This window comes from Equus asinus, chromosome 2 (genome assembly GCF_041296235.1).
Source record: "Equus asinus isolate D_3611 breed Donkey chromosome 2, EquAss-T2T_v2, whole genome shotgun sequence".
Classification (NCBI taxonomy): Eukaryota; Metazoa; Chordata; class Mammalia; order Perissodactyla; family Equidae; genus Equus; species Equus asinus.
In genome coordinates this window covers 108,661,753-108,673,833 of record NC_091791.1, presented here as the reverse complement: position 1 = coordinate 108,673,833, position 12,081 = coordinate 108,661,753, and the positions used below count along the sequence as shown (strand labels likewise).

The window sequence follows — 12,081 nt, the reverse complement described above, 5'->3', positions numbered from 1 at the left end:
AACAAGAGGAGTCATCATTTGTAGATAGGAGATTGTTTTGTTCTCTGCACATGGGCAGCAAAGACCAGAGCAGTCCTGGGATCAGAATCCAGGTCTTTGCCTAGGTGGTGGAGGGGAGCCATTTCCCAAGGAGAAACAAGATGTTGCCTTATATTCAGTTATATGAAAAGCGCTACCAATTCTCTCCAAACATGGGCATTAGGCAACATGTCAAAATCAGGTAAGAAAGTGGGAGAATTCTTCCACAGCACCTCTGTTATGTATAGATGACATTCAGGGGAATCGGTTCCCCCCTAACCCACAAAGGAAGCAACATGCCAAAGACTTGATGTGAAAAATACTTAAAGTCTATAGTATGTCAATCACCCAGTGGCTGCCAGGGCAAAATGAACAACTTTCCTGGCATGCCTTCCATTATCACTGGCACCAAACTCCCTGCAGTCATCCTGTTGAGGTCCTTCCCACATGAAAGGGAGAGCAAGCACGTGTGACAGGTTTCTGCTGTCTGTAGATCTCAGAAAGCCTGCTGGTGGCCTGCTGTTAAGCAACCACTTACAGGGGAGACTTTGCAGTGCTGCAAAATGTCACCATCTAACAGATGATGGCCCTTTCGCTGAGTCCGGGAATTGAGCCTCTTCATCTCTCGGAAGGCTGGGAAGTTTCGGTCAGCACTGACATGTTTGTCCAGCTCAAATTGTGGTAGAGAAGTGTAACTCCAACTCTCCTGGTCAGGGGGATGCCTGCTTGAGATGAGATCAACTACTCTTTGCCTTGAAAACTTGTGGTCTGGACCGTTCAAGGCATCATTTTGACTCAATTGTCATTGCTGGTGCTATTTTGATTCCTGCAGCTGATCTGCTCGTAGTTAGAAACATGAGTTATATTACCCTTATCTTAACATCCTTAACCATCAGTGTTGTTATTGGTCATCAAATTAGCCACTTCCTCTCATTTCAAATCCACTGACCGTTTTGGGTGGTTTGAGTTGAGTGGGTTGGACAGGGGGAAATAGGCGATTTCCTCTGCCTCTTGTAGAGCTAATCTCTCATCCAGATACTGCTAAAGCATCTCTTTCAACAAGAGTCTTTATTCCTAATTTAACAGCATAACTGTAAAGAACAAGTTTCTTCTTTACAATGCTCCAACTCAAAGTCCAAATGATAGATGATTTCCTGGTCCTGAAGAAGACACTTAAGCACTTCTCTTTCTTTCAACAATTTATTCCAGTTTGAACAAAACAGCCTATTTCTCATTTAAGCATAGAGCAAGCGGGTTAGCGTACACAAACAAAAATATCTGGCATCTGTTTAGGTGTTGAGTAAGAAGGACCTAGAAAGAATGTTACCAGACAGAAATATTATTTTCTGTGTCCACCATTCAACATTTGGGGGCTTCTCTCCCCTCAGCACAAATTTCCTCTGTTCTTAAAAGTCCTTGCTGACAGTCTGCTGAGAAAACAAACTTTCTTACCTTGGATCTTTGGATATTATCTGAGTCTGCCTTGGTAGCCCCAATAAAGGAAACTTGTAGTTCTTAATCTTTGCATTCCTTTGTTGTGCATAGACCCCTCCCCTTGTCCCCAGGAACCCCACTCCCCCCACCAGTCCACCCACCAAGTAACTACTTGGGCTGCTCAGGTGGTCAAGCTGGCCCTGAATCTAGAAAGTATCCATGGTTTCATCTGTCCCAACGAGTTCTTCTTTCTCCAAAGTAGAACATTTATTTCAGCTAACTTGTTTTGTTCAGGGTGGTACCTCTTAACTACCAAAATGTCATTTCTGTGGAAATTATTTCTGCACAGAAACATTTGCAAACATCTTCAAAAAGGAATCCTCCTTCTTTACTCCAACAAAAGTATAGCTAAGTTACCACACATGTTTCTAAAATCCTTTTTCCGTTATAAAAATCATCCCCTTTCTTTCTTCCTGATCAGCAGGAAGATGTATATATGACCACGCTCTCTACCCAAGGGTGAAGCGTTATATATTTTGCCATATGTACTTGAGCCCACAGAGGCTCAAAGGGGCTGTAACACCTTTGAGCATAATAGTGATTTTAAGAATCTTGTGACAGGTTTTCCAACTGCCAGGTCTTTGGGGAACTGAGACTCGCTTCTTCCATGGGTGTCTCTCTCAAGGGAGCAATTCAAATCAGGAGTGATTGGCGCTTCTCTCCCATATTCATAGTATGTAATGAGAGTCCAAGCGTCCAGAATTCTCCCCCATGTGGAACCTTCCTAGAAGGTTGAGCCATCCTTATAAAGAGGAATCACCGCCACTCAGAAAACTTCTGTCAGCTTCCTTCTGTGCTGCGTGAACATAAGACTCATCTGAGTAAAGTGTTATGAGAAAATTCATGCCTCATCACAAAGAAACAGCTGTGTATTGCCACAGTCACTAACTTTTGAAAGATGTTAAAGGAAAGTGTTAATTTCAAGCCAGTCACTGCAGCTACAGCTTCCCCTTCAGATTTTAATATCATGGTGTCTCCTTCTGGTCCTCTAAGTGTTACTTCATTTCTCTGATAGAAGAGAGGAAACCAGGGCCTGTAATTTATGGCTCCTATTAAGAGGGCTGGCTAGATGTGTGGACAATATGTCAATAATTATTTCTGCTGGGGCCCTAACAGCATAGGAAGTGTCTCTGTAGAATGGCTTATTTTAACAGAAGACAGATATGCCTGACCTGGGTTTTATGACAGATGTCAAATATATCGAAGTGTGTTGTGAAGCAGATCGCCTTATTGGCAAAGAAATGAAAGACCACCAGGAAGATAGATGGGAAGCTTTCCTCCAGGGTTTTCTTGTCTCTTTGCACAGGTACCGCAGTGAACCTGAAGAAGGGCCAGTGGGCAGGCGAGAGTGGAGACGTCAGTGAGCAGTCTGAACTTCTGCCTGTCCGTGACTTGGAAACCAAAGTCCCCAAACCCTGGAGGGTTGATGGGAGAGTGCACGGTGGGGTGGGGGAGCAGGCTGGGTACTAGGATGATGTGAACGAGGCCACCCTGAGAGTGAGCACCTTTTTACATGTGACACTCTAGGTGCCTCCTGGACCCATTCAAAAAATGTTGGTTCCCCAGCCTTCCTTCCCAAGGTCAGTTTGACAAATACTTCTTGAGGGTCCACCCTGTGCCAAGTGCCATGCTTAGTGTTGAAAGTTCTTGCTGAATACCACAGGCTTCTGGCTCTGACCCCTGCTGCAATCATAGACCTCTCCGCCTTCCTTCTTCTGGATCCCTCTACTTTGGGAAGACACAGGGTCTTTGGGTCACTTATTAGCTGCTGGGTGGCCTAGCGTAAGTTGATTCACTTCTCTGAAGCTTGTCTTCCTCAGCTGGAAAAAGGGGCTTGGACTCCTGCCTCACAGAGTGGAGAAGATTGAATGTAACAGTGTCCTTATGCTTGCCCAAAAGATTACACACAGAAACGATAAAGGGGGAGGCGACCACCACCCCACTGTTTACCTTCTAGCTCATGAAGACTGCTTTTTCAGGTAATTTATATCACCCTCAGCTGAAACGATCTGCTGTTAGATACAAGCCTCCTGTATCTGTAGGCGCTGAGCTCTCTTCATCAAATATGGTTATCAGAAAACTGTCCCCCTTGGGACAAACAAATTACAAAAAGGCCACCCTTCCTTCAGGCGGGTGTAGCCAGCACTGGATGCTCAGTCTGGTGGGAGAACCAACTGGATTGCCACCGTCCCTTCGGCTGGGCACCCTTGTGCCAGGCACAGCCTTCACGATTGTCTATGATGGTCCTGCCAGCACTTCACACGGGTCTTGGCCCGACAAACACACTCAGTAAATGTTTTCAGACTCGATTACAGTCACTGTTGTGTCTAGAATGATGGCATTATATTTTCAAAGAAATTACTTCAGTCATCGGAAAGGCATAGTAGATAAATTACGGATGAAATGTAAAAAGTCACCACAATAGTGTTCTTTTGTCCTCTTAAAATGTTTCTTCCTCTCAGTCGATCATGCAAAAGAATATACTATTTCACTCCTTCTGGGTTTACCGGACGTAAATGGTTACAGGTTTTTTTTAGTGACCATGAAAAGCATGGAGAAACTGACGTAAAACAGATTGTTAAAGAAGGCTATGTGTGTCGTTATGCATACAGGATTCCCCACGATGAGGTAAGGGAGGTGAAGGAGAAATTGAGAATAATTTGGAGGGAAAGTTAGCTGTGATATAGAATATTTTGTGGGTTTAACTATTTTTCTTTTGCTTCTTCGGTAAAGATGGTTTGGATGCTGAAAGTCAAATCATTAATAGATGGAAGAGCTGCATAGTCTCCTGTTTTGCATTTTTATTTTGTCTTGGTTTGTAGCAGGACCATGAAGAGAAATTTTAAGAATGCAAGTTTTATTCTCTTTCCGTGTTTTACCCTCGAGCTACGGCACTTTTGACCACAACTACCCACAAAGAGGAGATTCTGTCAGAGGGGAGGGGGGATGTGAACCTTTTTTATAGGTTTCATCCTCCAAGACAGCTGCCAAGGAGGTCAGATGCTTCTCTATGGAGCAGGAAATGCAAGTCTCCCTAGAAGGAAAAAAACAGGATGCGATTTTATGTAAAAGACAGGAGAACAGGGTAAAACTGAACTACAAAAAGGAATTGCTCTGTATGTGGGGCAGTTGCCTTTAGTAAGATCCTAAGGATTAGATTTGTAGCTCCCAAGGAGGTAAGTGAGTCGCTGTAGATGTCTGTCTCTTAGGTGGGCTTGAAGAATCAAAGAGAAATGAGTTTTAGTTTGAATATAGAAAATGTAGACTCTGTCACTGGGCTGAAGGAGGAGCAAATGGCTTTTCAACCACAAGAGTATTCCACAAACTCATATTCTTTTCTCTTCTTCATTCTGATTTTTTTTTTGCCTCCCCCCTTTTATTTCCCTCAGAATTTGTATTAAATTCGTTACACGTTCTTCAGGGAGAGAGATTCTCAAGGGTTTAATCGAGGTGTAAGATGCTATGAATAAAAAAAGGGGGGGATAGGAATTCACCGTTGCTTCGTTGGACTAAACTATAGCTCATCTCAATATACCCTTCTCCTCCAGGAAGCTCTGAGTCTCCAAGGCCTTTATTAACTTGATCTTTGGGAATAGTGTTTTAATTTTTTCCATAATCATCATGCAAATTGATCATGATAATCTCTGGAAAGGAAAATGAGTGAACCAATGGCCTCATTAATTCCAATGCTAGGGGGACCTACGTTCCTAAGAGCTGGGACCTTAGCCCACAGTGGCCAAGGCCTTCTTTGTGTATGCATTGGTCTGGTCCCCAGGGCAAGTGTGGCTTGTTCCTTGCCTGGCCTGTTTAAATTGCCTCATGCATTCACTTCCTCACAAAATAATGAGGGAATAATTTGAAAGGTTCCAACCTTACAAAAGAAACAATTGTGTTCTGCTAGATTCCAGCCAGGATCTCTCTCCTATGACAGAACCATCCCATTGAGGTACATGTTTTATCTGGACCTTACCTTAAAGACACTGAGGTCTCAAACTGCTAAACTTTGGACACTAAATGGAATCAGCATTAAAATGTATGGCGGAGATTCATCATTTCAAATGCTGTTCTGCTGAATTAGGAAGGCTTTTTAAAGAGTGTGTTTTAATTTTAATTTAACCTGGTGAATGGCAGACAAATAGATCTGTCCAAAATATACTTAGTAACAGATTTTTGAGTCGGTTATTAATTTAATGTAAGTGGTTCCTCTTTTTATTTTTATAAACTGTAAAATTCAGGAGAAAGCGGAATCAAATGTAATATACTTTTATTGATTGCTCGCTATGTGCCAAGCAAGGTGTTAAATACTTTCAAATGCTGGCTCATTTATCCTCATCTTACAGATGAGGAAAAGGGGGTGTGAAGAGGTGAAACAGCTTGCCCAACTGGAAAGTGGCAGAGGCATTTACAGATCTGCCTCATCGTTAAAAAAGATTTGAGGCAACTCTTTGAAAATTAACTTCTTCAGAGCTATGTAGAGCTAGACTTGTTCTCAGTGGACCTTGCCCTACCCTTGAGGAGTAAGAAGTTACTATAGTTCTTGGAGCCGTTGGGTACCGTAAACCTCTGGATGAGAATAGTTACTCAATGGGTATCCAGAATGGTGCCTGGTACCTAATGGTGCCTTCCACTGATTAACTGTATCTGTGGCTGAGAAATATATCTCTTCCTCTTTTGGGGAAGATTACTCTCTTCTAGTGAGATACAGATGGAGGAGGTGCTCATCAAGTTGGGGTGGGGAGGAAGGGAGGTGCTAGATGGATTAGCTGAACAAATCTAGCTTCTCAAGAGAGAGCAGGGCCACAGGTACGTCTCCCTTTGGAATAGCCCTTTATCTCAGCCGCAACCCATCCAGGTTACATGTACTTTAAAGTCATTTTGACCTTGCTCGAAAAATTTTATAGCAAATACACCTCGACACCTACCATCTGTAAGGTGTATTCATTAGAATACAATGAAATATACCTTCAATTAACATTTATTGAGTTTCTTCTGCACGTTGGGAATTATACTAGGTGCTGCAGATACAAAGATAAAAGGGCCTAATAATCTTGTAAGGAAAGTGGACTTAGGAACAAATGTGTGCAATCTTAGAAAGAGGACCCACAGCAGAGCAAGCACAAGGAGGGACTTGAGAAAGGCTTTAGAGAGGCAGTAATATTTGAGGTGGGTCTTGCAGTTATTAGGAAGAGGTCTTCAGATTGAAAAATTGGGGTAAATACATTTGATTTTGAAGGCACTACATGTTTAACGTGACAAAACGAGAGTATATTAGCACCTTGGTAATGGCCGTACAGACGTACAATAGGATTAGGAAGGTGGGGCCTCGTGGGGGAGAGCTGGCACTGCAGTTAATTTATCAGGTAGGATGGTATTTTCTCAAACTATGCTTAGAAATTTCCTTGAGATGTTAACTGGTATCATCTGGGAAAATGGGGTTTTAAGGCCAAATAAAATGTGGAGAACACTGTGTTAGGCAGTTGCGTGGGGTTCTTCCCTACAGGACTATGCTACTCTGAGTTTTACGTTTCCCAGAGCTTGCCCTAAGCCTGTTTGTCTTTCCCTTTTCCCAGTGCTTACAGCGTTCCGTGGGTCTCACAGTGGAAAATACTGCTTTAGGGTAGAGGCAGCTGGCAGCCTTCTTCAAGAAGTGAATGACTTGTACTTCAGAAGGAAACTTTAGGCATCTGGGAGGAAGAATGCCAGTGGCAAGAGACTGGGTGCAAAGTAACCTGTACCCAGGATGTTCAATTCTTCCAGGCAAAAGAAAACCAGGATCAGACTGAAGGCACCGAAGACGTAAAGGAGGAGATGGAACTGAAAGATGCTTAGCAGGTGGAATGGATCCTCTGTGACCGTATGGAGGGTGAATGAGAAAAAAGATCTGAGGGTGATTCCCTAGTTTCTAGTTGGGAGCTTGGTAGCAAAGAGAAATGTTGGTAGAAGATGAGAAAAATAATTTAATTTAGGATGTGATGTAAATTGAGATGTCTGTAAGACCTATAGATAGAGCTGGTCAACTCAGCCAAGAATCAGAGATACTAATCTATTGCTCAAGACACCCATGAGTATAATTTTATCTTTCTGTGGTGCTTCAGATGACTCTTTATTATCTAGCAGTGTCTTACAGGTCATCCTAATTAAGTGTTGCTTGACCATAAACGTAGAACGACGCAGGTTAGAGAGAGCTGTGTTTAAAACAAAGCCAAATACAAATTATTGGTGAACTCCATTTATTGAGATACTGGTGTGTGCCTAGCACAGCAACAGTGTGTAAGGAAAAAATAAGCAAACAAAAAATAAAGATAAATAAATAAATAAGAAAAAGAAAAAGCCACAACCCTTGCTCTAGAAACTTACTATCTTAGGCCTACAGAAGATATCATAAGGGGTCAGATTTTCTGTGTTAGGACCCTGGACCTTGCACTTGCTAGATGACCTTGGATGAGTTATATAACTTTTTAAAGCTTAGGTTTTCTCATCTGTAAAATATTGTTTGCAGACTATCAGTATCTTCCTCATTAAGGAGTTGTGAGGATTGGCTAGGGTTAAACAAAAGTTTATTTATTGTATTTCGAATGTATAAAATAAATTTCTTTAGGAAATAATGTATGCATTGTGATCTATTTAATAAATTTTACTCTTATGTTATTTCATTTCCAGTTAATACCAAATAATAACCTGCCTATTTGAAATGCAAAAATCAAGCTGGTTTGAATTAAAGAAGTGTGAAAAATTCTTGGGTTGGCAAAATACGTAATGCTTTCATCAATTAAAAATAGGTAAAATGTGTTAAAAATAATGAAAAGTTGATGCTTTAATTGAACTGACTTTTTCATAAGCCTATATTTTTGTGAAGCTTAATGAAACAAAAATTGAAATGGTGCCCATTATGAAATCTGTATTAATTGTTATTATTCCCATAAAGTTCACATGATTACAAAAAGTTTTGCAGATATGCCAACAAGAAATGTACAATACCGGCCTTTCATTTTCTCCGAATTTATTTTTGGTAATAAAGACCAATATTCACCTTGGCAAAGAGAGCGTTTGCTAAATTGAAAACTTCCTTTAAATACACAAGAAACTTTTGACGTCAGATTGCCAAAATTGCAGGGTATTTTTGTCAAAACTGACAAAACTTTCCTTTTTTTTCTTGGCTTTGTCAGGAGCAGGACTGTTTCTCCACTTTACTGTCACTCCAATACTATCATAATCTTAAATATCGTTGTGCTAGAAGGCATTGCAATATTAATTAAAAATATAGTCTAATTATTTACCCTAGCTGGTTCGTACAAACCTCTACAGTATAATCAGTGGACTCCCTTAAGGGGCTTCCCGATATTTTGGAGAGAAATAGGAAGGTTTGCTCCTGACTGAGACTTGGCTCACGAGTGTAATTAAGTATAACCTACAATTCACCTTTAGGTCGCTAGATCAAATGTAGCTTATCTGGGCAATGTCTAAAGGTATGTGCTGATGTTGACTGACTACTGTTGGGCGGCATACATAAAGGAGGGGAACTTTTAATTTACGTCCAGGCATCTCAGAGAACATTCCGATTGTGTCTGGAGACAGAGGGAAAGTAGAGGGTGGCCAAATCGGGCATTCATTTTTGACAGTCCTCGAGACAAAGTGCCATAAAGCAAGCTTGGGAACGGCTCAGCTGGCTGAAGGTGTTTGGTGACAATCCCTTCCCACTACTGGCTTTAGCGCTAGCCTGGAGTTGCAGAGAAATATTTTCTAGCTGTTAGAGGTGTGGTGTGAAGACTCCTGGGGCGGAATCATCAGGGGATTGCCCTCTGGAAGCACCGCAGACAAATGTTTCCAGCACCGTGGTCAGATCTGTCTTTAAAATTTTATATCCTTGGGCTTCTCCGGCATTATTTAAAAGGGAGAAATTTCTTCCAGAAGGGGACTCAAAGGGTCCTTCACAAATAGGTCTTAGAAAGAATGACAGTAACAAAACTGACTTACTGGCATAAAATGTCCAAATGTCACTCCCCACCCCCTTCAAATTCAAATGGATGTCGAAGAGACCTCCTCAGTTTGAAACATTGAATTGGCTGGCCTGAGGAAGAAGCGAACAGGGCGAGCAGCCACACAAAGTGGAAAGAGTTTGGGCAATGGGAAACGGTAGTAAAAATAGAATAACGTTGGATTCTAGACATTGAAACTCATCAGAAGTCAGGGTGGCTGAACTGTACATTCACTGAGGGACACCGTGGAAGATGAGAAGAGAAAGATATTTTGGGCTACATATGGAAGACTTTGAGTATCTTGACTATTCTTTTGAAATGTAAAACACAAATGTAAAGTGTAGTTTTACCTACATAAGCAATTCAGTAGAAAGATCTCACTCATAAGTAGAAGATAAAAACGACAAAAAAAAAAAACACATAGCATTGGAGATTGGACTGGTGGTTACCATTGGGGAAGGGGGGAGGGGGAGGGCAAAAGGGGTGATTAGGCTCACATGTGAGGGGATGCACTATAATTAGTGTTCGGGTGGTAAAAAAAAAAAAAAAAAAAGAAAAGAAAAGTCTCAATTTGTCCAGAATCTGAACTGGGGGCAGGTATTTGCTATGACTTTCCTGGTTGAATTCAATCTGAAATTTTGGCCAAGGACAGTTAAGAATTTGGAGTAGAAATAGGCACTGTTTCCTAATTCAATAGGTGTTAGCAGCCAGGAAGGTAAATCAAAATGCTAAAGATATATGTGAGGAAGACGATAGACGATGCCTCCCTTGGTGTGATCTGTGAACAGAGAAAGGGATAAAGCAGCCAGGGATGGTGGTGTTTGGGTTTCTGCCTCGGAGAAGTGACAAATAGGATCCTTGCCAGTTGGAGACTCTGACTCACCGAAACATGAGAGGTCATGCGAGATATAAAGTCAAACAGAAAGAGTTATATACGCACTCAAAGGGTTTTATTTTATAATGTGTTAATCTTGGTATTGGGGGATTTGTGGGGAAGTTGGTTGAATCCCCTGGAAAGCATCCCAAAACACACCACATCTGTTCCAGTGGATAAGCATCCATCCATCCATTCACTCAACATCCCACTTCATGTGGGTCACTGGGATAAGCAAAAACAGACGTGTTCCTGACCTCGTAAAGCTTACAGTCGAATGAAGTGTCTGAGGAGGGAAGGCACTTGCTGTCCTACTGGGAACTGAGGCCAAGGCGAGAATATGAGATGTGGGGGAGAGGTGACAGGGCCAGTTCACACAGGCCCTTGTAGGCCAGGGGCAATATTTTATTTTTAACCTTACAGGAAATGAGGAGCCACTGAAGGTTTTTTAAGTAGGGAAGTGATATGATCAGATTTGCTTCCAGGGGTTCTTTTTGGCATCCGCACAGGGTTCCTTAGATGCCCAATTTCTCCCTACTGCCCATGTCGATGAGGTTTTCTAACAATCCCAGAAAACTGGTGAGCACGAGAGCCGTTTTAATAAACTGGAGAAGCGGAAATGGATGGAGAGACTACTTTTCCAGTTGAGTTTGGATCCTCACGACTTTACAACTGGACCACACAGTAGCTCTCGTTGGTTGTCCTGGGTCTGGTGCCTTCCTCTCCTGCCAGATCAGTCTTTCCAAACAATTGATCCTGTCGTGTCCCCATCTGAACACCTTCATCAGCTCCCTAGTGCTACAAACACAGACCTCCTTGACTGAGCAACCCAGGCCCTCGGTGGAATGTTCCCTGGCAGTCTTCCCTCTGCTGCTACCTATGATTTTTGCACATTAGACTTCCCAAACTGGTTCCACAGAATGCCAGTTTAATGAGATGTTAACAGATAACTCTGTAAAAAAAAAACAAAAAACAAAACGTGGGGGAGGTTCACTAGTCAAATAAATTGGTAAAACTAACCCAGCATATAATAACATTCTCTCCTTGAGATTCATTACATAATTAACCTCACTAAAGGCTCTGAGCAGTCCTGCAAAATTTTGTGTAACCTAGCATTTCCAAATCCATTAATGTCAAATTCTTTTCTATACGTAAAAGACATGGTCACCTTGTTGAACAGTTTGGGAAACGCTGCTCTATGGAAACCCTTCACTTTTTCCACATTGGTCTGTTTAACCCCAAATGTACCTTTTAAACTTCTCCTGCCATGGCTTTCTTTATGCTGTTCCCCTCTTTTAGAAAACTCTTCATAATCCTTTCTATCCTTCTAAGCTCATCCAACTCAAATGTCACCTCCCTCATGAAGCCCGCCCTGATAATCCCAGGTTGATGTTCTTCTTTTCCTGACTTTTAAAGCACTTTTTAGCTGGATCATTTGGCATTTATTTACTGCCTCCTATTGTTCTTTCTACCGTTTACGTTTACAATCATACTCTTCCTGTCTTTACAGTTACGAAATTAGTTTATAAGTCTCTTGAAGGAGTTGATGGTCTTCTTGCTACATTGAAAGGCAGATTTATGAAAGAACACGAGCTTTGGACTAGAACAGTTATTCCAGTCACATTTCAGCTAACCAGCTGCATGACTTTGGGCAAGTCACACAGCCTCAGCGAGCCTCGGTTTTCTCATCTGTAAGAGAGGAATAACAAACTACCTAAC

General features: G+C 41.8%; 1 protein-coding gene across 1 annotated transcript in view; it reads left to right on the top strand.

Annotated features, from left to right (window-relative positions):
* Positions 1–9,919, top strand: part of LOC106831998 (uncharacterized) — a 104,021-nt gene extending 94,102 nt beyond the window's left edge. The window contains exons 5-8 of the mRNA XM_070496095.1: positions 2,819–2,895; positions 3,040–3,092; positions 3,333–3,491; positions 7,083–9,919. Of these exons, the coding sequence (XP_070352196.1) occupies positions 2,819–2,895; positions 3,040–3,092; positions 3,333–3,491; positions 7,083–7,128 (335 nt within the window). The 3' untranslated portion in view covers positions 7,129–9,919. The remainder of the gene's footprint in view (positions 1–2,818; positions 2,896–3,039; positions 3,093–3,332; positions 3,492–7,082) is intronic.
* The last annotated feature ends 2,162 nt before the right edge of the window (positions 9,920–12,081 follow it).